The sequence below is a fragment of the Lontra canadensis genome, unplaced genomic scaffold (genome assembly GCF_010015895.1).
Source record: "Lontra canadensis isolate GAN:19392208 unplaced genomic scaffold, GSC_riverotter_1.0 scaffold45, whole genome shotgun sequence".
Classification (NCBI taxonomy): Eukaryota; Metazoa; Chordata; class Mammalia; order Carnivora; family Mustelidae; genus Lontra; species Lontra canadensis.
In genome coordinates this window covers 14348139-14372072 of record NW_022631039.1, presented here as the reverse complement: position 1 = coordinate 14372072, position 23934 = coordinate 14348139, and the positions used below count along the sequence as shown (strand labels likewise).

Below are 23934 nucleotides of genomic sequence, written 5' to 3'. Positions count from 1 at the left end.
GGCTCGCTGAGACTCCACTGTCACAGGTTTAACGTATGGATGCTCTTTATGTAAGAGAAAAGGCAAGGACCTCTGTCCCTGGGGTCTCTCCCCCCTGCCTTCTGGGCTTCAGACGTGTGGGTCCTTCCCGGGGGCGGGGCCTCCCGCTTCCTCGCCTCTGCCGCTCAGCTGCTCCGTTTCAATATTTATTTTTGTGCTACTTTTATCATGGTATAAGTTATTGAGAAGAGACCCCACGTTGTGGTCCTTGTCCGTACGACACCTGCCCCGCGCCTGCCCCGTCCCCTCACGGCCACCACCTAATTTATTGCTGTACATCTCTGCCGTGACGCTTTTGTACCTTTGCAATAAAGAGTTTTCTGGTTTCAGACCTGCCTCGTTGTGTGGTTGGTGCGGGGGCAGGGGGCTCCAAGTCCCTGAGTGCAGGGCACTGCTGTTCGTGAGGGGCTGCCACTGCCTCCATGTCCCGCCCCCCGACTCGGTGGTCCTCACCTGCTGCGAGGTCCATCAGGACAGCCCTGAGGTGGGGAGGGGGTCAGGCCGGTGGAGGCGGCCGGGCTGGCTTTCCGATGGTGGGCCCAATTCCCAAGTGCCCTGTCTGCCCCAACCGGGAGCCTCCAGCCTTTGGACATAGCCTTCTTCTCCAGCTCCGATGGCTCCCCTCCCCGCCCCCACCAGGTGGTATGTGCCCCAATCTTGGGCCAGGTCCTGCAGCAGGCAGGGAGACAGACACTTCGACTGGGGTAGACAGCAGGGTGCCTAAAGTAAGCTGGCTCTCCTGCAAGCCGGCGCCTGGGGCCTGTGCGTTCCCCGTGGGCCTTCCCCACCCCCCGTCCCTCTGAGGGGCAGACGTGTCAGCACTTGGCCTCAGCCTCTGCAGGAGGGCAGACTTGCAGGCCAGGTCTTGGGGTTTCCAAGACCCGCCGGCCCTCCCACCTCACCTCTGCCTGAGCTGATGGGACCACTCCCGCCCCACGGTCATTGCCAGCAGCTTGGGTTGGGAGGGGTAGCCTCTGGGGGGCCTGTTCCCTCCCTTTCCAGTCTGCTGGCTCCCTTCTGTGAAATGGGCAGGGAGTGGAGTGTGCCAGCCCTCTGGGGTCGCCGTGGCCCCCCACATGGCCAGGCCTGCTCCCCCTGCGAGAGCTCTGCATGGTGGCCCGGTGACTGGAGCTAGGGCAGGCCTGGACCCCAGCCCTGTCAGGGCCCCTGGGAAGTTGGGGAAGGCTGCTGCTCCTCCCGGCCCAGCCGTCCGTCTCTCAGGGCAGCCTCCTTTGGGGTGGATTGCTGGGGCCATTTCCCAGGTGAGAGCACCGAGGCCAGGAAAGGCCCTGTGGGGTGGGGCCCAGAACTGGGAGCCCACTTTGTCATCATGGATGGCAAGACGTGCCTCTCTCCCTCCTCCTCCAGAGCGCCCATACTCCCCCCTGGAGCGGGCGAAGCCAGCGAGGTAGGGACGACTGTGATCTACCTGTGGGTGGTGGGGCACGGCCTGACTTTGTGTCTGAAGGAGAAGCCAGGCCTCGTCCCACAGAGAAGTCTGTGGGGGCTGGACGAGTGTGAGAGCTGCCTCTGTGGGGCTAGCCCGTCTCTTGCCGGCTCTGTGACCTCGGGCCCCTTTCCCGGGGCTTGTGAGAATTCAGGGTAGGCTGGGGTCCGGGCCCCGCCCTCAGCACACTGTGGACACAGCACACGGGGCTGCTGGGGCCTGTGCTGAAGGAGCCTTCCAACCGGGAGCCCGCACTGAGTGTGGTCACTGGAAGGGGGTCCCAGCCCACATACCCCATGCACACGGTTTAGGCAACTGGGGCCCTAATGGGGTGACCCTACCCAGGCGGGGGCCTGCAGGGCCTCATCCCCATTTGCCCACGGGGGTCTGGCACTGGCCCCCCTCTGAGTCCTCCAGACAACCTCCTGCCCTCGTTGCTCCCGGAGCTGCTGACTGAGCCGGTTGTGCCGGAGTGCGGCCCACTGTGGTCCCGCAGCCGGGATGGCATGATAAGGCAGTGTGGGGGGCTGCTTTCCAGCTGGGTGGCAGGGTGGCGGCCTGGCTTATCTCACCAGGCAGCCCGGTGGGGCCCTCAGAGAAGCTGCGGCCTTAGTGCTAGGTCTGCAGGCCTAGGGAGCAGGGAGGCTGCAGGGCGGCCCCCCTTCTGGCCAGGGCCGGGCTGCATTTCTTCTGACCCTCAGGGGTCTCCCCAGGCACCGGCCTGGCATACAAGAGAGAGAAGGACGGGGGAAGGCGGGCTCAAGCTGCGAGCTCCATCCTGCGCCCCTTTTGATCTCTGGGCCTGAGTCCATCTGTGGCCTTCATGGACCCACTGCAGGCAGGGCTGGCTGGAGATCCATCTTAAGGAGGAAGCTGAGCTCCCAAGGGAAGGGCAACGTTCTGGGCCTCCCAAGGGCGCGGGGCACGGCCTTCGGTCTGCTTGTGAGCTCTGTGCCCCGCTGGGCTCTGAGCAGCGCCCCAGATCCTTCCCCCAACAGCAGACCTAGCACCGTGGGGCTTGTCTGAACACCCCAGTACAGTTGGCTCCTCCAGGGCTGACCCCGCAGGAACAGAGGCCGCTGGAGTCTCTAGAAAAGCCAGGTGTTTATGTACAAATAAGTGTGATTTCATCTGTGAGCCGCTTGTGCCCTGCGGGCTGGCCAGGACGAAATCCCTGTGCAGGTGGCCCCGGACACCTCCCAGACCCACATCCGCATGTCAGGTGGGGACTTTCAGGAGTCTCCTTGGCTGGAGGGGCTGCGTGGCGGCCTGGCAAGGCCCAGCTGAGGCTCCTACTGGCCCACCTGTCCACACCCACAGCTCCCATGATCGAGGGGTGGCTGCTCCCTCTCCAGAGGCCGCCCTTCCCTGCAGGGGCCCAGCCTGGAGTCCGTCCATCCTGCTGGCGCCCGCTTCACAGCAGCCCCTGAGCAGACAGCCAGGGGGCCCCAGCGAGTCCCAAGCTCATCAGATAAGCTCCGATGTCCCATCTGGAGCCACGGGCCTGCAGGTGGGAGGCAGGCTGGACAGTGGCCCCACATTCCCGGCAGGAGGGCTCCCAGAAGGGGCTTCTCCTCTGGCAACAGGGCTGGTGGGTGAGGGGCTCTGTGCTTGGCCAGAGGCCCCGGGCAGACAGGTGGCAGCCAGGTGTCCGGTGGCCCTCCTACAGCTCCTCCGCGGGGATCAGCATCCGCTTCTCCACGTTCCGACTCTTCCGGATCCCCCTGGGGCCACTGGCTGCACTGGGGTGGGCGCTGGGGCTCGGGGCCTCGTGTGTGGCCTGCTGGGTGTAGTGCTGGTAGGTCGGCGAGAAGTTGTGGACGGCGTCCTGCACAATGTCCTGTGGGCTCATGGTCTCTTTGAGGCCGCTGGAGATGCTGTGCATGGGTGCCTCGGGGGCTGGGGGCAAACGGCACACGTATGGGGTCGGGGGGGGTGCCCAGACCGTCATGTTGCACTCAGACCCCAGCCCTGGGGACATGGCCCTGCTCCCCACCAACCTCTGGGCTGCCCAGGCCCTGGGCTTGGCCAGCAGGGGGTGACTTCGGGACCTCTGAACCCCAGCCTGGCTCCTCCCCTCAACCCCCTGCCGGCTTGTCCCAGCCCAGACTCCCCAGGGGACACATCGAGAGACCACCTTGGCTGGCTCCTGCCTTCTCCCCAGCCCGGAGTGAGCCCTTTATGCTTGTGGTAACGCCAGGCAGCTGGAGCAGGTGCAGGCCATCCCTGCCTGAATGCGTCATTCCCCAGGGATGTCTGGGTCTCTGGGTGTGGTGGGCAGGGCCCCCCAGGCTTGGGAGGCATCAAGCCCCCCACTGCCAGACATCCAGTCCAGCCCATCTCACTCAGAGCTTGGGGCCTGGGCCAGATGCAGATATGGGCCCCGTCTAGGGCTGGGGTTCTCCCCAGGGGTTGTCTGTCTGTGCTCCTCCCCAGGCCCACTGTCCATGTGCCCACCCACTCTTGTAGAGGACCTGGCCAGTTCACCTGGTGAGTTCTCTTTCTTCTCTGCGTACACCTGGCAGCTGAAAGCATAGCGCAGGGCAATGGAGGCAAACAGCATCTCAATGCAGATGATGAAATTCTGGTAGCCAGCGGCCAGCGTGCCAGCCCCAACCTTGCTCCCGTCGATGACCTGGACCTCAGGGATGACTCCACACTTCTCCAGGATGGCCAGCAACATCCCTAGGGGATGGTGACAGCCGCTCAGGCACCCACCCTGCACAGGCCTTGGGAGCTGCGTGGGGTCTGTGGGAGAGGATGAGGTTCCGGCCCTGCAAAGGCTCCCCCGGGTGGCCCTGGGATGTCCCATCCCCGTGGTCCTGTTCCATGGAGGGAGAGGCTGATGTTCAGGGGTGTGGGTACCTCCCACACCAGGGTCATGGCCCAGTGGGCATCTGGCTACTCCCCACATGTCTGCTCTGGCCTCCCGATCCCAGAGCTGGGGTTCACCCCTGCCCCCCCCCACACTGTCTGCGGGGTGAGGTCCGGGAGCACCCCCATCCTGGCCCCAGACCTGCTGGGCGGGGGACTCGAGATTTTCCCTGCACCGTGGCTTCCAGCTGAGGGGGTGGTGGTTCTGACCTGTGCTCCAGCCAGGGAAACTGAGGCCAGGCCTGAGGGCACATGGAGAACTGGGGACTGAGGTGGGATGGGGACAGGCTCTAGGCCCCACTGGGGCCCCCACAGCCCACCAACCCTGCCAGAAAGAGAGGAAGATGACCGCCTTGATGGTGAAGAACTTGAGGACAGGCTCGAAGGGCTGCAGGAGCTCCCTGGTGGCGAAGTAGAAAAGGAACAGGGCGTAGAGGGCCAGGCTGACGGAGACATTGTAGATGAGGGTGACGTAGAGGTAGCCGCTGCGGATGCTGGGGCCAGAGCAGATGCTGGGGTCAGGGCGGGCCCCGAGCCCTGTTCCTTCCCTGCCATCCCAGCCTGGGCCCTCACAGTGACCCAGGCCTGGACCCTCCCTGCAGGCCAGGCAGGCGGGTGGGCGGCACCCGAGCACAATGGCCAGGGAGCTGGGGGGGTCCTCACGCAGCTGTGAGGATGTAGCCCTTTTCCCTACAAAGGCCACCCTCTGTCCCTCTTCCCCGGTCCGGCTGTGCGCAGACTGAAGGACTGGGCCTCTACACTGTGCACACAGGGGCAGGCGTGTGCTGGTGTAGGAGTGCATACGTGATATGTGTGCACGTGTGGGTGTGTTCACACGCGCATGTCAGCACTGAGAATGTGAGCATGTGTGTTCACGTGAAACCACGTGTGTGCCTGCTCGTGTGCACGTGTGAGCATGTGTGTGAGCGTGTGCACCTGCTCGTATGCGTGTGTGTGTGCGTGGGGGGGCTTGTGTGAGCGTGCGTGTAAGCGTGTGTGAGGGGTCATGCGCGTATGTGCATGCATGTGTGCCATGTTGTGTGCGTGTGTGAGCATGTGTGTGCAGGCTTGTGTGCATGTGTGAACGTGTGTGCATGGGCTCGTGAGCGTGTGTGTGAGCACACTTGTGCGTGTGTGCGTGTTTGTGTGTGAGCATGCATGTGTGCACCTGCTCGTGTGCGTGTGCACGTGTGAGCGTGTGTGTATGTGTGCACCTGCTGTGTGTGTGTGTGTGCATGTGCACCTGCTGTGTGCACGTGTGGACCTGGCGTGGGGCTCCTTCTGGGCTGTCCGGGAGGCACCGCCAGTGGCTCCCTGGGCCTGAGGCCTGAACTCCCTCTTGGCTCTCCTTTGGGTGGGCGGGCTGCAGGCCAGGATTGGGGGTTAACCCACTGCAGCGAGGATCCTAGCCCTGGTAGTCAGGGGTCCACTCCTCTGGGTCCGTTTGCTGTGGCCTCACCCTGACAGTCTCCCGGGAGCACACGTGAGGACTCGGACTCGTGCTGAACCCCCTCCCTGACCCGGGCCCGGCACCCTTCTCCCATCAGGCTAGCCCACCCCTCCCAGCCCCCACAGCAGCCTGGCCTTACTTGAAGTCCCCATCACGGTATTTGCCGAACGCCTGCAGGACGATGGTGACCAAGGCCATGACAGGCTTCACGATACAAAACTGCAGTGTGGCCTGGGGAGGAGGGAGCAAGGGGTGATGGGGGGTGTAGCTGGGAGGGGCAGGGCAGGGCAGGCCAGCCCCCCACGCCCCCACTCACCTGCTTGCAGAATCGCAGGAAGCCAATGGAGTAGGACATGCCATGCAGGCAGCAGGTGCCATAGACGCAGCTGGACCTGAGTGTGCAAGTCCGTGAAGCAGGGCCCACAAGGACCCGTCCCCAGTGCGGCCCTGCTGCTGGGGTGCGGGGGGCCCCCATGGGCTCTGGGGCGAGATGCTTACCGGATGGGCTTTCCCCGGATCTCTGCCATGATGGCGCTCTCGCCCCCCAGGTACTGGAAGCACAGGCTTAGGAAGCTATAGATGACAAAGGCTGCAGGGCAGGGGGCCGGGGTGGGCAGCAGTGAGCTTGGGCTCCCGGAGGCCCCCGCTCCCCGCCATCCCTGCTGACCCCTGGCCGTCAGCAGCCCCTGTGGCAGCGAGGCCCCACCCTGTCAAGGGCCCCCGTTCCCCCTCAATCCAGGCCCTGGGCCAGCCCCACTGCAGGGCCCCCACCCTTGGCACCCCCGATCCTGACCATGAGGGGAGCTGACTCGGCCCTGGAGGCTGGGGTTCCCGAGCTGGCTGAGGCCTCTCTGCGCCCTCCCTGGATCTCGAGGAGCCCGGAGCCAGACGGCGCTCACCTTCATAGCAGTCACGCACTGAGTCCAAGTAGATGTAGTGCTGGTGGCCCCCCAGGAGGAGGAGGCTGAGCCAGGAGTCGAAGGCGTAGACGGGCACAATGAGGAGCAGGCGAATGATGTAGCGCTGCTCATTGGGAACCGTGTAGGAGCGCAGGTGCAGGTAGATCTAGGCAGGCAGAGCAAGGGCAGGCTTGGGGCACGATGGGCATGTGCCCCCCCACCCCCCCACCCCCGTGTGGAGCAGCGCGGGAAGCAGCGCGAGCTCCCCCGGGCGCAGCCGGCCCCTTCTGCCCGCACACTCTGCCGCGGGAACGCCTGCTTGCTCACGCTCTTGCTCCCGTGTTCGTTCATTCCGGGCCAGGGAGCGTCTGTGGCCCCGGAGTTTGGCATCTCAGCATGGGGGGGTCTGCAAAGGGCTGACCCCCTGGTGCCCTTTCCGGGATTGGCCCCATGGGGCAGGTACATCGGGAAAGCAAGGGTCTGTGTATGAGACCGACCCTCGCAGCGACACGGGGGAAGACGCGGTGGGGCCGGCAGGGTCTTGGACGGCCAGTGAAAGGGGCATCCCAAGTTGTCCACGGGGGACCTGCTGTGCGATAATAGGGCATGGAAGCATCAGAGGACAAAGCAGGTGTGACCCCACGCATGTAGGAAACATGGGGTGAACACGAAAGGAAAGATGGCGCTGTCCTGTCCCTGGGCGGTGGGAAATATGGCTGATTATAGTCTGTCTGGAGACCTTTCTTGACTGTCCATGTCTTCCACAGGGAGGTGAAAAGCAGCGAGAGGGTCTTGAAGAGGAAGAGGTGCCGGGAAGCCGGGCACATGGCACCTCTGGAAGGCTTCCTGGAGGAGGTGCCACTGAGCGTAGGTGGAGAGAGGGCCGTGGCAGGGCAGGCTGTGTGTGGAGCCCTGCGTGCGCCGGTCTTCAGAGGGCACAATGCAGCGAGTGGCAGTGGGAGCGCCTGGCACGGGTAGCCCCTGGGAGACGTGGTTTCTGTCCTGGGGCTGGCACTACCTGGCGGGCCGGCCTTGGCAGGCCCTCTCCATCCTTTCCCCCCCTTACCTTCCCATCCTAAAGCCAGAGGATGAGTCCCTCTCTGCCTTTGGGGGCTCTGGAAGGGCGGAGACGGCTGCCCTCCTGTCTCGGAGGGGCTGGGGCTGGGGGCAGGGGCGGGGCTGCAGCCCACGGGGTCTCTGTCTGCCCATCTGGGGAGGCCCAGGAGTCAGAGACAGACACGCAGAAGTGCTGGGGTTAGGCTCACACAGAGGGGGCATCCAAGACCCCCACTCAGGACTCTGGGGCCTCCCCCAGCTACTCCTGGTTCCCTAAGTCACAGCCTATCCCGGACTTTACTCGCTGTCCAAGTGTACACGCACCACCCACCAGTTCAATCTTCCCAGCCAGAGCTCCAGGAGCAGCTCAGTAAGACTCTGTGCCAATCCTGCCTCCTCCGGGCAGCCGTCCCGGTTGGCCCCCACTGCTCTTGCCTGTACTGTGCCCCCCGGTCCCCCTCATACCCTTGTGTCTACTTCTGATGTGGTTGTTTGAGACCACACAGAAGGCGGCTGTCACTGAGAAAGGAGTCCACTCACCCCTCCCTGCCCGCCGGCTCGCTGACCGCCCCTGCCCCAAGCTCACACCCCCACTCATTCCCTCCCCATCCCGAAGGCCAGTCCTCCCTGGCTCCCACACCCCGCGTTCGGGGGAAAGCTCCCCCCGCCGCCCCTGCACCCTGGCTTGTTGCCACCCCTGAGGGCCCTCCCTGCAGCCAGGCCTCTGGTGGCTGCCCCAGATCCCAGCACGGTCAGCCAGGGCCATGTCCCATGCCCAGCAGGGTCCCAAGAGAGGTGCGGAAGGGAGGGCCTACCTGGTGGCAGGTGAGCACCAGGGCAGTCCACACGAAGACCCCTGAGACGCCACGGGCCAACGCAGTGGTGAGGAAGAGGCGGGAGGCGCCCTGGGAGCTGTTCCCCATGGGGTCCATCTGTGGCCGGCCGGGCACGGAGGACGCGGAGGGCACGGTGGGCATGGCAGGAGGGGGGCTGGGCTGTGGCTGGGTTGCTGACACCAGGGGGCCGTGGGCTGTTCACAGGAGGCCTGAGGCATTAGTCATCTGCAGAGGTGAGGGAGGACACAGGGAGGAGTGAGGACAAAGGTGCACCCAGGCAGCTGGCAGCCCCAGTGCCGGCCCAGGGAGGAGGGGGTGGGGGCAGGGCGGGAGGAGCTCCTCCTGGCGGCCACGCACAGGCCACTGACAGGCCGGGGCTGCCCTGGGCGTCCCTCCCCATCCCTTCTGTGTGGTTCGAGCCTGACCGTCGTGCCTACTCCCCTGACTTGGGCTCTCCTTCCCAGGTGGGAGTCAGCCGCCTGGGCGCAGAATCAGGGAGCAGACCGTGGCATCGGTTGGTCCCTGTCTCTGCTGCTCAGACTTGTGGGAGCCCACGTTTGGGGACCCGAGATGTCTGGGAACGTGAGAGAGCCCCGCTGCCCTGCCTGCCCAGAGGGGAGGGCAGTCGGAGAGAAGGCCGGACTGGTGCTGCCCGCCACTGCCGACAGGGGTGCAGCCTAGCAGCCACCAGCTCCCCGGGCCCTGCCCGGCTGTCCGGGCGCCCGGCTGTGCTGCGGGGCCCTTCAGCTCCCCAGGCCTGCTCGCTCGCTCCGGATGCCGGCTCTCTGGTCACTGGTCAGCCAGCCGGGGCTCCGGGCACCTTGCTCCTCCCATGCCAGAGGCTGACCCGGCCTCTCCCCCGGCCTCCAGCCCACGGCAGGTAGGGGCCCAGTGCCTACCTCTCAGGCAGGAAGCTCTGGACGGCCCTGGGAGGCCCGGCCTCCAGGGAAGCCTGGCTGGTCATTTGCATGGCCACGTGGCCCAGGGCAGCCCCACTGGGGGTGGGGCAGGGCTGCTCTCTGGAGTCTGTACCAGGCTTGGGGAGGGGGACCGCCAGGGCTGCCGCCTGCAGGGAGGGACCCGGTTGGAGGGGGAGGAGCAGAGGCTTGTCCCCTCCCGCTGCTGCTGACATTCTATCTTTGCTCAGCAGCAGCTGGCTCCCAGGAAGCTGCGGGCCGCCAGGTGCCCTCACCTGCCAGTGGCAGACGGGCAGCCACGTGGCCTCTGCCTGGGCCCCAAGCAGGCAGGAGGGGTCTCTGGGGGCCGGGCTGGTGTTTGCCTAAACACAGGTGACTTTCTGTTGTGAGAATCTCGCCCAGTCTGCACGAGGTGCACAGGAAACTGCTGGGATTGTGGGGTCGGGAGAGGGGGACAGGCAGGTCCCTGGGTTCAGCCGGATGCCGGTGGCTTCTTTGCAAAGAGGCTCCCCCAACTCTGTCTCTGGAGGCTCCAGCGGGTAGGGGCCGTGCTCTGCGCATTCACGCCGCCGCCCCCGCTGCCGATGCCGGGGGCCACCAGGACGGAGGGTCTGCTCTGTGCCCTTGACGGCGCCACACGCTCACGTCCTTTGTGGCCACCTGACTCTCCCTGCAGCCCTGGGCCATGGGTCAAGGGCTGAACTGTTGTATTGACTGATCCCTTTTCGCTCAGAGAGGCTCATCCACACCGGTGTGACAGGTGTGTGGGAGGCTGCAGGCCCAACCCCTGGACACATGAGGCCGCTCCTTGCCCCTCCACCCCCACCAGCGGGCCTCCTCTGAGCACTGCCTGGAAACTTCCTTACTGACTTCTCTTCCAGCTGTCTCCTTGTCCTACTGGTTCAGGTGTCACCGTTCAATACTGTCCCCCGGCTTGTTGGCTTTGCGCTCGCTGCCAGCACTCCCTCCATGGGAGCTTCCGGAACCCTGTGCCAGGCCCAGTGTGCAGCCGGCCCTCTGGCTGTGGCTCCCACCAGCTCTGGCTGGGGCGACGGGTGTGGTCTACACCGCATCCAGCCAGAGTAAGTTTCCCGTGCGCCCGAATCCCACCACCTGCCCTGGGTGCCGGGAGCGTGGGTCAGCGCGTGAGGAGGCAGCACCCTTCACGGCCCCTGGTGACAATGGCTTGGGGACCGTGAAGGGTGTACACTTAGTTATGGAGACATGGACGGGGCTGGCAGGGGCCCAGGGACACCCCACCCCCCGTGCCACAGGTGGGGAAGCGAGGCCTAGGGCCTTCTCAGGTTGCTACTGGGGGACCGAGCCTGCAGCAGGACGCACTCAGGTCAGAAGGGCTTCCTTGCTGGACCCAGTGGGGCCAGGCCTTTGGGAGAGCGCTGAGGGGCCCTGGCCCTGGGGAGGCTTGAAGCCTGGACCCTGGACAAGATGGAGGTGCTTCCGGAGCTCGGCCCTTTCTTCAGAGCCAGAAAACACTGTGGTGAAGGGCAGTGGATTCTGACCTGCAGGTTGTACACGGGGGTCAGGCCCGCCTGCCAGCAGCAAGGGGGGCCAGGGGTCCCTGATCCTGGGAAGCCCCTGCCACCCGGGGCCATCCTTGCTCTCATGGTGGAGGCCAGGCCCAGTGTCACTTCTGGGTTGTTCCCACAGCTGCCTTACTCTGAAGCCTTGTTCAGCTGTTGCCTCCAGGAAGGCCTCCAGGGATCCCTGACTCCGAAGCCTCCCCACTCCAGGACACTGCACACTCCCGGGCATGGCTTTGCTCAGGGGCCCTCCCGTCGGCACCAGGCCATATAGGTATTGTAGAATCCCGGGCCTCTGCTAAATGGGGGCATTCTGCCCCCCAACCCCTTTCTCTGGGTCCTGACCTGTTGCTCCAGGGGCAGCCTTAGCCCTCCGTGCCATGCTTTGCCCACGTTCTCGGCAGTCACCTCGGCAGAGCCCTTCACCTCTCTGGGCCTCTTCTTTCCCGTCTGTACAGATGAGTCTGGGACTCTCCCACTGCACCGTGGGGTACAGCAGGCGGGTCCCTGCCATCACTGTGGGCCTGGGACACCCCTTTGCCTTGCTCTGAGCTCTGGGAAAGACCTGAGCCACCTGGCCCTCCCAGGGCTGCCCGGGTGTGACACGGAGAGCAGCGAAAGCCCAGGTCAGAGAGGCGCGGGAGATGGGGAGGGGAAGGAGCCAGACTCTGCCCCATAGACTGCTGGGCTCCAGCACCGGGGTCACCGGGCGGTAGGCGCAGGAGAGCTGACCTGCCCGAATTTGGCCCTGCCTCCAGCAGCCAGTGTCATGGCCCATGTGCACTCAGCAGAGGTGGCCGGGCCGGCCCGGCCTGATTTCCCTGCCTGGGGCTGGACGCTGACCAAGCCCAGCACAGGACAGACCTGCCTGCCCGGGTCCGGGGAGCTGGGGCCTCTGACCCCTGTTTGTGGTGACCAGGTGACGAGGCTCTGGGCAGGTTGTAGCTGGGGCGTGGGTGGCTGAGACGCTGTGGCTGCTGTCAGACCTGTCTCCTCATCCCCACGCCTGCCTTTCACTACTGGTGACCCAATGCCCATGGCTCCTTGGCCTTTCTGCTGGCCCTGGAGCTCCTTCCAGACACACCCTGCCACAGGGCCCCCCTTCTCAGCCAGCCTTCCATCTGGGGACATCTCTGGGAGCCTGTGGCTCTTTTCCTGCCGCTGGCCCAGTCCAGTGCGCCACCCCCCCACCCTGGGCAGGCAGAGACAAGTTAGGGGAGGACGGTGGGGGCATCAGGACACTACGCTTCCCAAGGCCAGACCCCCAGGGTCCTTTGGCTCTCCAGGGGTGCCCTCCTGCTGTCATCTGGGGAGCTTTGGTCCCGGCACCTGCAACGGCCCTTGACTTAACCAATAGCCACTGTGGCCAAGGGCCTGGGGGTGACTGGCCCAGGGCCACTGTCAACCAAGGGTCCTGGGTGCTCAGTTCTTTAAGCCACTCAGGTGGGAGCTGGGAGAAGTGGGGAGCAGCGGTGGGGCCCCAGGGCCTCTGCAGGCCATGGAAGGAACCTACATCCTGGGGAACCCAAGCCCCTTCTCCCCTCCTCTGGGCCCGCAGCGGGGACCATGGATCCCTCCAGCTCCAGTTCTGGGATTCCTTGTGTGGTAGGCAAGCCGGGTCCTGGGCCCCAGAGCTGCAGGAGCAGGGCCCTGGTTCGGACACACTGGGCTGGGAATCTGACGTGGCCCTCACGGTGTCTGTGACCTTCCTCAGTGTCCCCTGCACCTGGAACCCCACTTGCAGCGGGTCAGCATCCGTCCCTTGCTTAAAGGTAGGTCCGGGTCAGTGTGGCCCAGCACTGCTCTGCAGTCAAGGTCACTGAGGCCCAGGACCACTCTGCGGCACTAGCCGTCTCAGTCAACCTGCTGTCCTGCTGGCCAGATCACTGTCCCAGGGCTTCTCTCGGCCTCTAGGCCGGTTAGCCCGGCGGGACCCCACTGTGGGATCTTGGAGACCTTACTCCCTCCTGGGGCTTTCTGTCCCTTCTGCACTGCCCATTCCTAGCCTGTGTCCCTCCCCTGGGCCACCTCCTTCCCCCAGGCCTCCGTCCCCAGAGAGGAGCTGTGTCCCTGGAGCCTGCCTGTACCTGCCTGCTGTCCCAGAACCAGTTGCCAGCCCTGGGTGTGTCTGCGGGGGCAGCCCTCCATGTGGGGCTGGGGCAGGGGTGCAGCCCTGAGACCCTTTTTGGTTACCAGGTGGTATCCCAGGGCCTGGCAGGGCCCTGTCATCTTGGGTGGAAAGGGGGTGGGGCAGAGAGGCCTGGACTCACAGAATTTCACAGTGCAAGATTTTTCCTCCAGGAATCCCTGCCCCACTAGAGTGAATGGGACCCCGGCCTGGACCCCACCCCTCCTGTGGGTGTGTACACTTGCACACACATGCGCGCCTGTGCTCACCTCTCTGGTGGCTCAGTCAGCTGTCTGGTCAGGCCCCTCAGGCTGCTCTGCTCAGGGCTCCAGGCCCCGGGGGGTGGGGGTGGGGGTCCAGCCCCGATGTGCAGCCTCTAGACCTCCGCTGCTCCTCCTCACAGCAGCCTGGGCTGGTCCAAGGCACTGCTGCTCCTGGGGGGCGGAGGTGCCGGCCTTTCCCTGGTCCCAGAAAACACCTCCTTGCCACCGCCCACCTCACCAGGCCGGCCCTGCCAGGCGGGGTGCAGCCCCGACCACACCTTCTGCTGTGCCCTGCCCACACCCTGGGCCTCCCTCCTATCCCTCCAGTCGTGCACTGTCTGGTACGGGGTACAAGCCAGCCTTGGAGTCTCTGACGTCCGGGTGTAGCCTTGAGTGGCCGCATCTCTCCATCCGTGTGGGTGGTGGTCTGATCCACCCCTGCCCCGGTGCAGTGAGGGGTAGACAGGGGGTTGCCTGCCTTCACAGAGGGACGGCTCCTGGCTCTGAGCACCCCACACAGGGGCTCCGAGTGGCCTCCCCAAGAGACGTGGAGCCACTGAGAGGATGGCCCGCCGCCAGCTGCTCCCGCAGGAGAGGGGTTTCCACCATCTCGTCACGATCTCTCGGAATCAGTGGAGCCTCACTACCCACTGAGCCCACCTCCTCCCTCCCCGCCGCCCTGCAGACCCATCTGTCTGCTTCGGGTTCAGACCATGAAGCTGCAGGGGCTGAGCGCCTCCCTGCAGTCCATCTCTGGTCACTCAGGGCCCTCTGACTGCACACATGCCCTGGGCATCCTAGTCGTTCACTGCGTGGCCCCTCCTGACTGCCAGTATCACTCCGAGGCACTGAGACGCTCAGCAGCTCAGCGGTCCTGCATGTGGCTGTCTTAGTCCACTGGCTCCTTGTCCTAACTGGTTTGGGAGGCTCGGGGGCTGCAAAGCCCTGGAGAAACCGCTTGGAGAGGTTGCCTACAGTGGCCACCCTCCCTGGGTTCTCTCGCTCGCCCTCGGCTCTGAGCCACATCCCTACATCCACTAAGAAGAAGGAAGGGCGTGCAAGGGACGGGGTCTGGGGGGCCACCGTGCGCAGCTCGGCGGAGAACTGCACGGGGCAGGTGGCACTGGAGGTCCAAGGGCGTGACCTTGACAGAGGAGCCCCTGGTAGTCTGGGCTGGGGGGCCTGCAGATGAGACCCCGTCTTTTACTTCCGTGGGCCTACGGATCGCTGGAAGGTGTGATGACAGTCTGATCGCTGGTTAAGCGCCATGTACAAGAATAAATCTGCATGGCACCAGCCACTGCCTGTGGGAGCTGCGGCTTCACCGATGGCTCCTCCTGAATAGTGGCAGCCGAAGCCGAGGGCCCTGCACCTTCCCACCCCATCCCATGCCTGCATTTATAAGGCCAAGGAGCATGCAGCTTCAGGGACAGGAGCGTGTAGTGCCGGGCTGTGATTTCCACCAGCCACCAGACAGCTTCCGGCAGCTGTAAGGGTGCGGCGTGGAGAAAGTCCTGGGGGCCCCACTCTCAGTTCCATGCCGGCTCCACCACCCCCTGCCAGGTGGTGTCCATGCCTCTGCCCAACTGCCTCTCCTTCAGGGTGGCAGCCAGGGATGGGAGTGTCACTCCTTCACACGGTCAGGCTGCCAGCTGGCAGCAGTGAGAGGTCCTGTGCCCCGGGGTCAAGTCCGGGCTCCGCCGGGGCAGCTCGGTGATGCTGCCTCAATTTCCGTCTCTGGAACACATGGATGACGAGAAGAGTGAGGTTCCCGGGTCCGAGCGAGGACAGTTAGGGTACATGCAACAAAGGCTGTACCCTGAGCCTGGTCACTGTGACAGGCAGGTGTGCTAGTCCCATAGAGACAAATTTAGGGACCAAACCAGAACACCGAAAGCTGCAACTCTGAACCCAGACTCAGACTGGGACCCTCTCCGTGCCTCGGGCTCCCTGCTTGTGTGATGGGAGGAGTCGTGATCCCACAGCACAAACACCTAATTTTTAGATGAGCACTGCATAACTATTGCTTTGAAGTATTAATCTGAGGACACCAGGCCTCTGCTTCTGCTGGAGGGCGGGGGGAGGTCCTCCTCACCCACCGGGACACCCCAGGCCTTGGGGGTCCACATGTGTGTGGACGTCTCCTCCTCTCTTCAGTCGGCTCCTGTGTCCTTAGACCTGGCCCTGGTCCCAGTCCTGCCGAGGGACCCACCAAGTGGCGTTGGGGGCCAGAATCTAACCGGGGGAGTGGCAGTGTGGACACAGGTGGGGTAGGAGCGGCCAGGCTGGATGCAGTCTGCCTGAGAGGTCGGGAGGTGGGGCAGAGCTGGCCACAAAGGAGCCCTGTGTCTCTCAGGGACGGGCTTGCCTGTTTCCCCTGGTCACCCAGGCTCCCTGCAGCAGCAGCATGAGGGGCCTTCCCTGCTCAAGCATCGGCACCCACTCTGGGAAGTTGGCAGGATTCCCATGGGTGACCCCTGCGGTCACCGTCAGCCAGTCTGTGATCCCAGTGGGACAGGGCTGATGGTGACATTGCATGGGCACTGTGTGCTGACAGAATGAGCCCTTGAAAACTCTCCCTCTGTCTCATCTTCAGCAAACTCATGCTTGCCTCTAGACCAGACTGGCAAGTTGAACTAGTCCTATCAATCGCCTCTTGGAGAGGAGTTTCTAAAGTCAAGAACTTCAGGGTCTCAGAAGCTGTTGATTCTGAGGGAAACCAAATAAAAACATCCCCTTCTGATCTTATGAGGACATGGATGCCACCCAAAGTGTTTTCTGTACAGAGATCTCTTTTAAGATTTTATTTTTAGGTCCTCTCTATGTCCACCGTGGGGCCAGAACGCACAGCCCCGAGATCGAGTTGCACACTCCACTGACCAAGCTAGCTGGGCTCCGCTCTTTACACTGGGACCCCAGCTTCCAGACCCTGAGCCCGCATCCTCTCTGGTCTCCAATCCTGTGCGGTGGACTCACAGTCACACGGAACATGGACAGCAACACGCCACTGTGGCTAGTGGGGGATGAGGACCAGCCCAGAGGGACCGAGCTGCTGTCTGCAGGGGCAAACGCCATCCCGAAGCCAGCACCTCACTGGACCTGTCACGCAGCAGGACAGTAAGAGATGTTTGCGGAATGGAAGTTCATAGCTGTCCAGAGAAGTCAGAGAAGGAGGAGCAAAAGAAGTGTGTAGAGCATGTGAACCTTGCCAAACAAGGTCTCCTCCCACCTCCGCGTAGTGTGCTGAACCGAGCCTGCACCGTGGGACGCTAGTTCTCAGTATCGCCAGGAAGGCTGGTGAGTTATTTGGGGATAGGCATTTATTGTGAATAAAAAAAATTTCCTTCAACGACAGATACTGCACACGGAGGGCCAGGACTCCAACCTAATGACTCATCTCTCAGTCTTGAATACAAGCAGCTGTTTGGACCCTAGTAAAAACCGTTCACAAACCCCCAAGACACAATCCTCAGCTTTCCTCCATCCGCGGGTATGTTAGCGCCCAAAGTACGGGTCTGCCTGGGACGTGCATATTTCCTCTGGCTTCTAGAGCTAAGCCAGAGCTGCTCCTCCTGCCTAACCGAGGGAGTGTTTCCATATCGAGAGGGTATCCGCGTGTCCCCTTGGCTCGCTGAGTAGCAGGCGCGGCTGCTGGCTCCAGGGTCACCACACCTGGCAGGACTGGATCACCTCCTTCAAGGCCTTCAGCCCCTCCACACTCCTGTCCTTCACGGCCAGGGCCAGGAGGACTGCTCTGTTTCCAGCCTCCTGAGACACAAACGTCACCAGGTTCTTTGCAAAGACGTGGATGAGAGGCTGGTAAAGGGAAGGAGAAAAACCATTTTAATTGTGACAAATCTGTTTTCCCTTAGTGCCTTCACAGAGTGTCCCTCAGGAACCCTCCTGACTTCCTGCACCCCCAATAATCAACCCCCTCCATGTAAGTTCAATGCAACACTGGTTTAGTGTTCAACCGACTCCAGAACACTCCAGTCCTAAACAAAACGCTAGAGAGGCACCATTACACTCATTTCCTTGGTGCCTTCTGATTCCTTGGTCTCTTCCAACAGGCTGTCATCCAGAAGGAATCATGGAAGGTATTCTACAGGGCTGGGGTGGGGTCTGTCAAATCTCAGCGGCTCCAAGGTCGCACGAGAGGGTCAAATCTTACAAAATCAGTACCGCCTCTCTGCTAGGTAAAACACTGATACGCTGGGGAAAGCATGCACCAGGGGCAGGCAGGTGCCCTCACAGCTGCACAGGCCTCAGAAAACAGTGTGGAGCCTGTGGGCTCCAGCCCCTACTCACAAACCGCAGCCACACAAGCAGTTTTCCCTCCAGCGTGGGGACCCCTTCCCACCACTTTACCTCGTCCTGCCCAAGAAGGACTTTGGTGGTGAGCACGGGCTTGCTGATGTCACCAGCCACGGTGCTGGGCTCCAGGGAGACCAGGGTACCCATCTTCCCGAACTGGGTCACCACCACCAGAATATGACTGCTGAAGGATGTGCAGACCACCTGCGTGGGGACCCCACACACCACTTCCGTCTTCTGTTTGGAAGTCAGCAAGGGTTTGCCTTCCATGGATGGGTCTTTTCAGTGGCACTTAAATGTTTACCAAGCAAAGAGAGGAAAAAAAGGTCACTCAAACCGTGTCGGAGGTGCTCGTGCTCCAGCATTAGCACCGCCTGGTATTCGCACAGAGGCACGAGCACGCCCAGCCGCTCAAACCCACCCGAGCAGGCGCCCGCGCGTGCCCGCCGCCTTCACCGGGAGCCCTCAGAAGCCGCTCCAGGGCGCGCGTGTGCAGACGTGCGGGCTGCGCCGAGAAGGCGGGCCGTCGGGGCACTCGCCCGTCTCTGTGCCGGGACCAGGCTCCACGCCCACCCGCCGCAGGTGCACAAGCCCAGGCTCCCGCAGGTGCACAAGCCCAGGCTCCAGCAGGTGGCCGCGCCCCCGCCGCCCTCTGAGCTTCTCCTTCCGCTTGGGAAGACGACCGCCCCCGCAGGACAAGGAGGCACCCCCCGCGCGGGCTAAGGGCAGAGGGCGGCGGGAGGCCGGGGGCCCCGCGGGGCGCCCTCGCTACCCATCCCACCCGCCATGCTGCCCGCGCTCACCGCGCCGCGCCCGGAAGTGACGCCCGGTGGGCGACGCGGGCCCGCCCCCGCAGGGGCCCCGCCCACCGGCCCTGCGGCCCCCTCCACCGGAAGTGTGCTTGGGGGTTTCCGGTCCCGGCGGGGCCTCTGGCTCCTGAGCGGCGCCCTTCCCCGCTGCGGAGAGGGGCAGGCTGTTCTGGGCGAGGGGCTGCATCCCCCACCTGCGAGTCTCGGCCACCCGGCCTCTGGCTGCTCCCGCGGGGTGTCCTCGGTGGTCGGGGGGGCTGCCTGGCTGTGGATTCGTTACCCCACATGGCGACCCTGGGGCTGTGGGAGCGGAGCAGTGCGGAGGTCGCCCCACGGAGAGCGGGCACAGGGACCTGGGTGTGTCCGGCGGGAGTCCCATCCCGGAGCCAGGGCACGGGGCGTCCTGCTGACCCGGGCGGGGATGCGGGGACGGCGCGGTGGCCCCACGGCTAGGCCGGGGCCGAGGGCTCCGGGGCGGGGGCGGCCTGTGGGGGGGCGAGCCCTCCGTCCCACTCTCCCGGGGACCCCAGCCCTCCCGGGGCGAGCTGCGGGGCGGAGGCGAGCCCTCCCCACTCTCACGGGGTAGTCTGCAGGGGTGGGGGCGGTCTGCAGGGGGAGGGAGGCCCGTGGTGGGGGGCGAGCCCTCCATCCCATTCTCCCGGGGCCCCCAGCCCTCCTGGGGCGAGCTGCAGGGCGGAGGCGAACCCTCCCCACTCTCCCGGGATAGTCTGCAGGGCAGTCCTTCCGCCCCGCTGCCCGGGGGCACCCAGCTCTGCGTGTGTGTGTGTGTGTGTGTGTGTGTGTGTGTGCGCGCGCGCGCGCGCCCACGCGCGAGCCCTCCATCCCACTCTCCCGTGGGCCCCAACCCTGGGGGTCCATCTGAGCCACCCTTCCAGCTCCCATCCATCAGATTCCTCAGGCTGAGGTGGGTGACAGGCATTGTGCAAAGTGTCCTGTAGACAGGCTGTTCAGGTTGGGAAAGCTTGCCTCGGGTCCTAAAGCTGGTAAGGGCTGGATACGGGCTTCAGTTGCTTGCCCTGGGTTTCTGGTCTGAGGGCTCTGCGCCCAGGTGCCCAGATAGGGGGAGAAGGGACCAGGGTGGCTCTTGTGGCAGGAGGATGTCTGGTCCACCCCCACCTCTGACAGCCCGTGAGGGCTCATCCTTTCTCCACGATGGCAGTGTGTTGTCAGGGTGAGGGTCTTGCACTGATACTGGGGTAGCTTGAGCCTGCAGGCCCTGTGAGTGACAGCCCTTCAGCACCCCACACTCAGAGGCCTTGCCCTCCAGTTTCCTGACAGCCCCTGCGGGGGTGTGGTTCCCCTCCACCTGGTCTGCCCACCCCACTGAGCCCTTTAGGAAGCCTTGGCATCCCTAATCTTTGCTCCCTTTTCTAGTGATTTAATGACTCCTTAGACAACCCGTGTCAAGTCCAATGAAGCATGTGCCTTCCAAAACGATTTCTGGTGGCTTAAAATAAAAGGCATGTATACAAAACATTATCAAAATAGAAATAAAAATCAAAAGGAACCCGCTTTTGAGCTTTCTTGCAGCAGGCTCACAGAGGGAAAGATTATGACTTTCCAGGTGCCAATACTCAAAAAGGAGGAAGGGTATCAATTTCTCTGGAGAGTGTTTTTGTTGGGGCTAAATTTAAACCCACATCCACCCACACACACCTCAAAGCAAATGGCCAATTCCTTGCTCTGCGGTTGGAAACATTCCAAAGGCGAGTTTACTGCTGTTCACATATTCATGCATTCTCTATGCAAATAGACACAAGTTTGACACCCCCCCGCCCCCCCCCAAACCCAACTCTGACATAAAGTTCTCACCATAAAAGATGGGCAAGAGCAGAGTGGCGGGTGTCTTGATGACACTTAAGCAGTTATGTCAGTGTCTGTCGCTTGTTTGTTGGTCTAGATCTGGGGGAGAGGCTGCATATGAAGGAAAGAAGCTGGGAAGTCTCGGAGGGGCTTCCTGGCAGCCCGAGTGGATGTGTGGGCAGGACGTGGGCACTTAGAGTAACGGGGCCCAGCTCATTGCCTACAGTTGGCCGTTCTCCAGGGGGAGGCGAATTCCCTTAAGTGAGTTCACTTAAAATGAGAGCTAAGTAGCGATAGTGTCACCGGTGGGGCAGAAGAGTTCGAGAATTTATCTTAAAAAGTGGCAACCAAAGAAAATATCTTGAAATTGTCTTGTATTCAAGGAATTCTAGGTTATGAATGCCATCCTCTGTTAATTTGCGCCACCAAAGAACCAAGCGTTGGTTTGGCAGGTTCTTAATTTTTCCAACAAATCCTTCGACAGCAGCATTCCCAGCTGTGTAGGGAAGAGGGTGGTCCAAGGGCACCATCCATTTACCCCAGAGCCTCTCCTAATCTTGTGATACGCACGTCTGCCCTTGGAATGCTGTCCTCTCACCAGCCGGCCCCGCCGCCTGCCTGTCTGGCACTACCAGGCCCTCCCACACTTGCCGCCACGTTCCCCAGTATCGACCTTCACCAGCTTTCTGAAATCTCGCGTCTTTCCTGATGCGCCGCTCGCCTACAGCCTCACAGTGTGCTTTCCAGAACTTGCAGCTCTGTGCCTGTGCGTGGGGTGGGGGAGACGGAGGGACATTTCAAGGGAGCCCGGTCTTGTAAACGGTCAGTGCATTTGGGAAATGCTTTGTGTTGTGATGACTCTGTTTCCCTCCGTGGGCTCATGTGCCTAAGACGTCAGCCTTGGAAGTTTCCGGAATCTACCCCCTTGGCCCTTACTAACGGTGCCTTGGGGCAACTTTCCCCGTGGGCCTCAGCTTCTTGGCTCAGAAATGGAGTGTGCCGGCCTGGCAGGAGTGAGTGAGGTGGCGCGTGTGCCGTGATTTCCCGGAGCTTTATGGAATTAGCTCTGACTTTACGTATTTTCATACTTACTTACATATCTGTGCATTATTTATTACCTTTATTATTAATCATCTGTCCTTTCATCATCAGGTGAGTAACAACTTGCTGCCACATGCCGGGTGAGGAATGTGGCAGCAAGTTGTTACTGGCATGAAAGCAAATCAGCCTCGGAGACTCTGAGACCCTTGACCCGCAGGCTTGCACGCTCCAGGCCTGCAGGAGGCTCTCTGAGCTGCTGTCCCCGAGTCTGCCAGAGGGAGGGTCTCTGCTGTCCACGCCCTCCCCAACCCCATCTGTGAGGGACTCTGCTGTGGCTTGGGGGTCTGCCCAAGGGAGGGGCTCGTAGACACAGCAGTGTCTACACTGGCAGTGAGCCGGCGTGACAGGTGGAGGTGTTACTTGTGGAAATGATTGCCCCTCTCACGTGTCCCGGCCAGTCTCCTAAGAGGACCCGGGGATTCGGAGAGCTGGAGATCATGCCTGTGATGCAGGCCCGAGACACGGCATTAGATAAACGCATTTTACCCCCATGAGGCGGTGGAGACTTAGGACTGCATGAGGGGAGGTGTTTCCATTAGGGTTCTTCCAGGCAGAGGGGACAGACACCTTTGCTCCAAAGGAGGACAGACAGGCTCACTGGACAGCCGGGAAGTCCCAGACACTCCGACAATTCTCTCCATCTCTCAACTCTGAAACTGCTATCGCTTTCTTCCTCACAATCCCCCGGGAACATCCAGGCCAGTCTCCCTAGACCAGCCTGAGCCACGTGCCTGTCCCTGAACCAACCACCCTGTGGAAACTTGGGGAAATGAGTTCATGTACGAGCATCTCCTCCCACACCTGAGAGTCAGCAAGTCCTTGTCGGCAATCACGTCAAAGGAGATCATAACGGACCCAACAAACTATCTGAGCGCCCCACCCTCCCAACCCCCTGAAAACCATGCACCCGCTTTGTGTTTCCACAGATTTGCCCATGTGGACAACACCAGCAAGCCCCCACCCCAAGCCACGTGGCCTTTGTGGCTGGCTCCATCCACTCAGCACAGTGTGGACCGGGGTCATGCATGCCCCTCTGGCACTGGGGGCTTCTCTCTTTTGGACAGACCAGCTCTTGGTTGCTTGGTAACTGGGAGGATTAAACGAGGTCACATGCAAGGGCCTGGTGGACACCCGGGCTGCCTTCCCTTCACGGGACCTTGTGCGACTGGTGGCCTCTGCACTGGGGGCGTTTGTGGGGAGCTGACGTCATCACATGGCCATGTTCACCCATCTACCTGGTCCCCTAATGCCCCCAAGACGGCTCGGGAGACATCTAATTGCAGGCCCTGATGCGGCCAAGGCTGTGAGGTCCTCATGCCCTGATCCTGTCCCTGGGGAAAGGTGGTGGTGTTTTGGAGGATGCCCGGGCAGGGTTAGGACAGAGTGGGCATGAGAAGCCCCAGGGGAGGCAAGGGCAGGCACATGGGCATGTCCACCTCACGGCTGTCTGCGAATCTGAGTGGTGTCCCTGCTGCCGCCAGGGCTGGGGATGCCCTGCCCTGGGGGTCCCGCATTTACCCCAGCCCATGCCTGCCCTTTCTGTGCCCCAGCAGGGAGTGACGCCATGCACGACGGTCACGGACACCCTCGAACACACAGTGGCACGGAATCAGAAGCGGTTCTAATTAGGGTTCTCCATAAGACAGAAATTACCTTCAGCAGCACCCGGTTTTCTGGAAAAACAATGAACAATTAATTCTTTTTTTCCAAACTAGGCTTATCCAAGCAGAGGGAAATACAGGCCACCAAGGTTTTCAGAGAAAAAAAGAAAAAGATTAAAGACAACCAATCGACAATTGCGTATATTTTATTACAAAAACAAAACTCCGGGTGTCTGTGAAATTCAAATTTTTCCCAAGGGAAATTAACGAATATCATTAAAACTGAGTCCAGTTTATAAGGATCTGGGGAGCGGTTCATCCGGAAAGGGGATAAATCCTCTTCCCAGGGAGCATTTAAAGATCTTTTCTGGAATGTCTGCAGCACAGGGTAAGAAGGAGCAACATCATTTTCCCGCGGAGGCCGGTGGTGTTTCCTGTTGGGTGTAGCCTCCGCTCAGCCATGGGAGGCAAGGGCTGTGTGGCCTACCCGGTCCCGAGCTTCGGAGTTTTATGTCGGTGGGACTGTTTTCACTTAACACCGCACAGTAAACATAACAAAACCCCTTGTTTTTGGATCCGGTTCCCTGCCCACCCGGATCTGGGAGCTCTGGACGGCGCATTGATCCCCTCGAACTCAGTAAAGCTTGGCCGGTATAACGTTCTATTCCCAGAGCGAGACTTTCTGGCCTCCTTAGAAATGCTGACAATGGCCTTGCACCCACGTATTTGTTTAGCTCCTTAATAAATGAAACCTTAATCCATGCCCAATTTCGGGAAGCCTTTCTTTCAATATTTTAAGTGGTTATTTCCCCTGGCATGGAACCTGTCGCAAAGC

General features: G+C 62.1%; 2 protein-coding genes and 1 long non-coding RNA gene across 7 annotated transcripts; 1 reads left to right on the top strand and 2 right to left on the bottom strand.

Annotated features, from left to right (window-relative positions):
* Window positions 1-3135: 3135 nt before the first annotated feature.
* On the bottom strand, window positions 3136-8887 carry TMEM184A (transmembrane protein 184A). 2 transcript variants are annotated; one of them, XM_032872814.1, is made up of 8 exons: window positions 8581-8887; window positions 6710-6875; window positions 6309-6399; window positions 6127-6202; window positions 5950-6041; window positions 4685-4854; window positions 3974-4171; window positions 3136-3385 (listed from the first exon to the last, which is right to left on the bottom strand). In XM_032872814.1, the coding sequence occupies exons 1-8, from the start codon at window positions 8740-8742 to the stop codon at window positions 3150-3152; spliced, it is 1191 nt and encodes a 396-aa protein (XP_032728705.1). In that variant the 5' UTR covers window positions 8743-8887; the 3' UTR covers window positions 3136-3149. The 2 variants fall into 2 exon arrangements, with proteins under 2 accessions (XP_032728705.1, XP_032728706.1); XM_032872815.1 differs by having other exon boundaries at window positions 4685-4761.
* A 7865-nt stretch (window positions 8888-16752) lies between these two features.
* PSMG3 (proteasome assembly chaperone 3) lies at window positions 16753-18588 on the bottom strand. Of its 4 annotated transcripts, none has more exons than XM_032872812.1 (3): window positions 18568-18588; window positions 17819-18055; window positions 16753-17266 (listed from the first exon to the last, which is right to left on the bottom strand). In XM_032872812.1, exons 2-3 carry the CDS (start codon window positions 18032-18034, stop codon window positions 17114-17116), a joined length of 369 nt encoding a protein of 122 aa, XP_032728703.1. In that variant the 5' UTR covers window positions 18035-18055; window positions 18568-18588; the 3' UTR covers window positions 16753-17113. The 4 variants fall into 4 exon arrangements, with proteins under 4 accessions (XP_032728703.1, XP_032728702.1, XP_032728701.1 ...); XM_032872811.1 differs by lacking the exon at window positions 18568-18588 and adding an exon at window positions 18338-18358; XM_032872810.1 differs by lacking the exon at window positions 18568-18588 and adding an exon at window positions 18186-18319.
* Window positions 18589-21782: 3194 nt separating this feature from the next.
* Window positions 21783-23401, top strand: LOC116876289. Its single transcript, XR_004384371.1, has 2 exons — window positions 21783-21845; window positions 23052-23401. It is a non-coding gene; the product is annotated as an uncharacterized LOC116876289 (long non-coding RNA).
* Window positions 23402-23934: the final 533 nt, after the last annotated feature.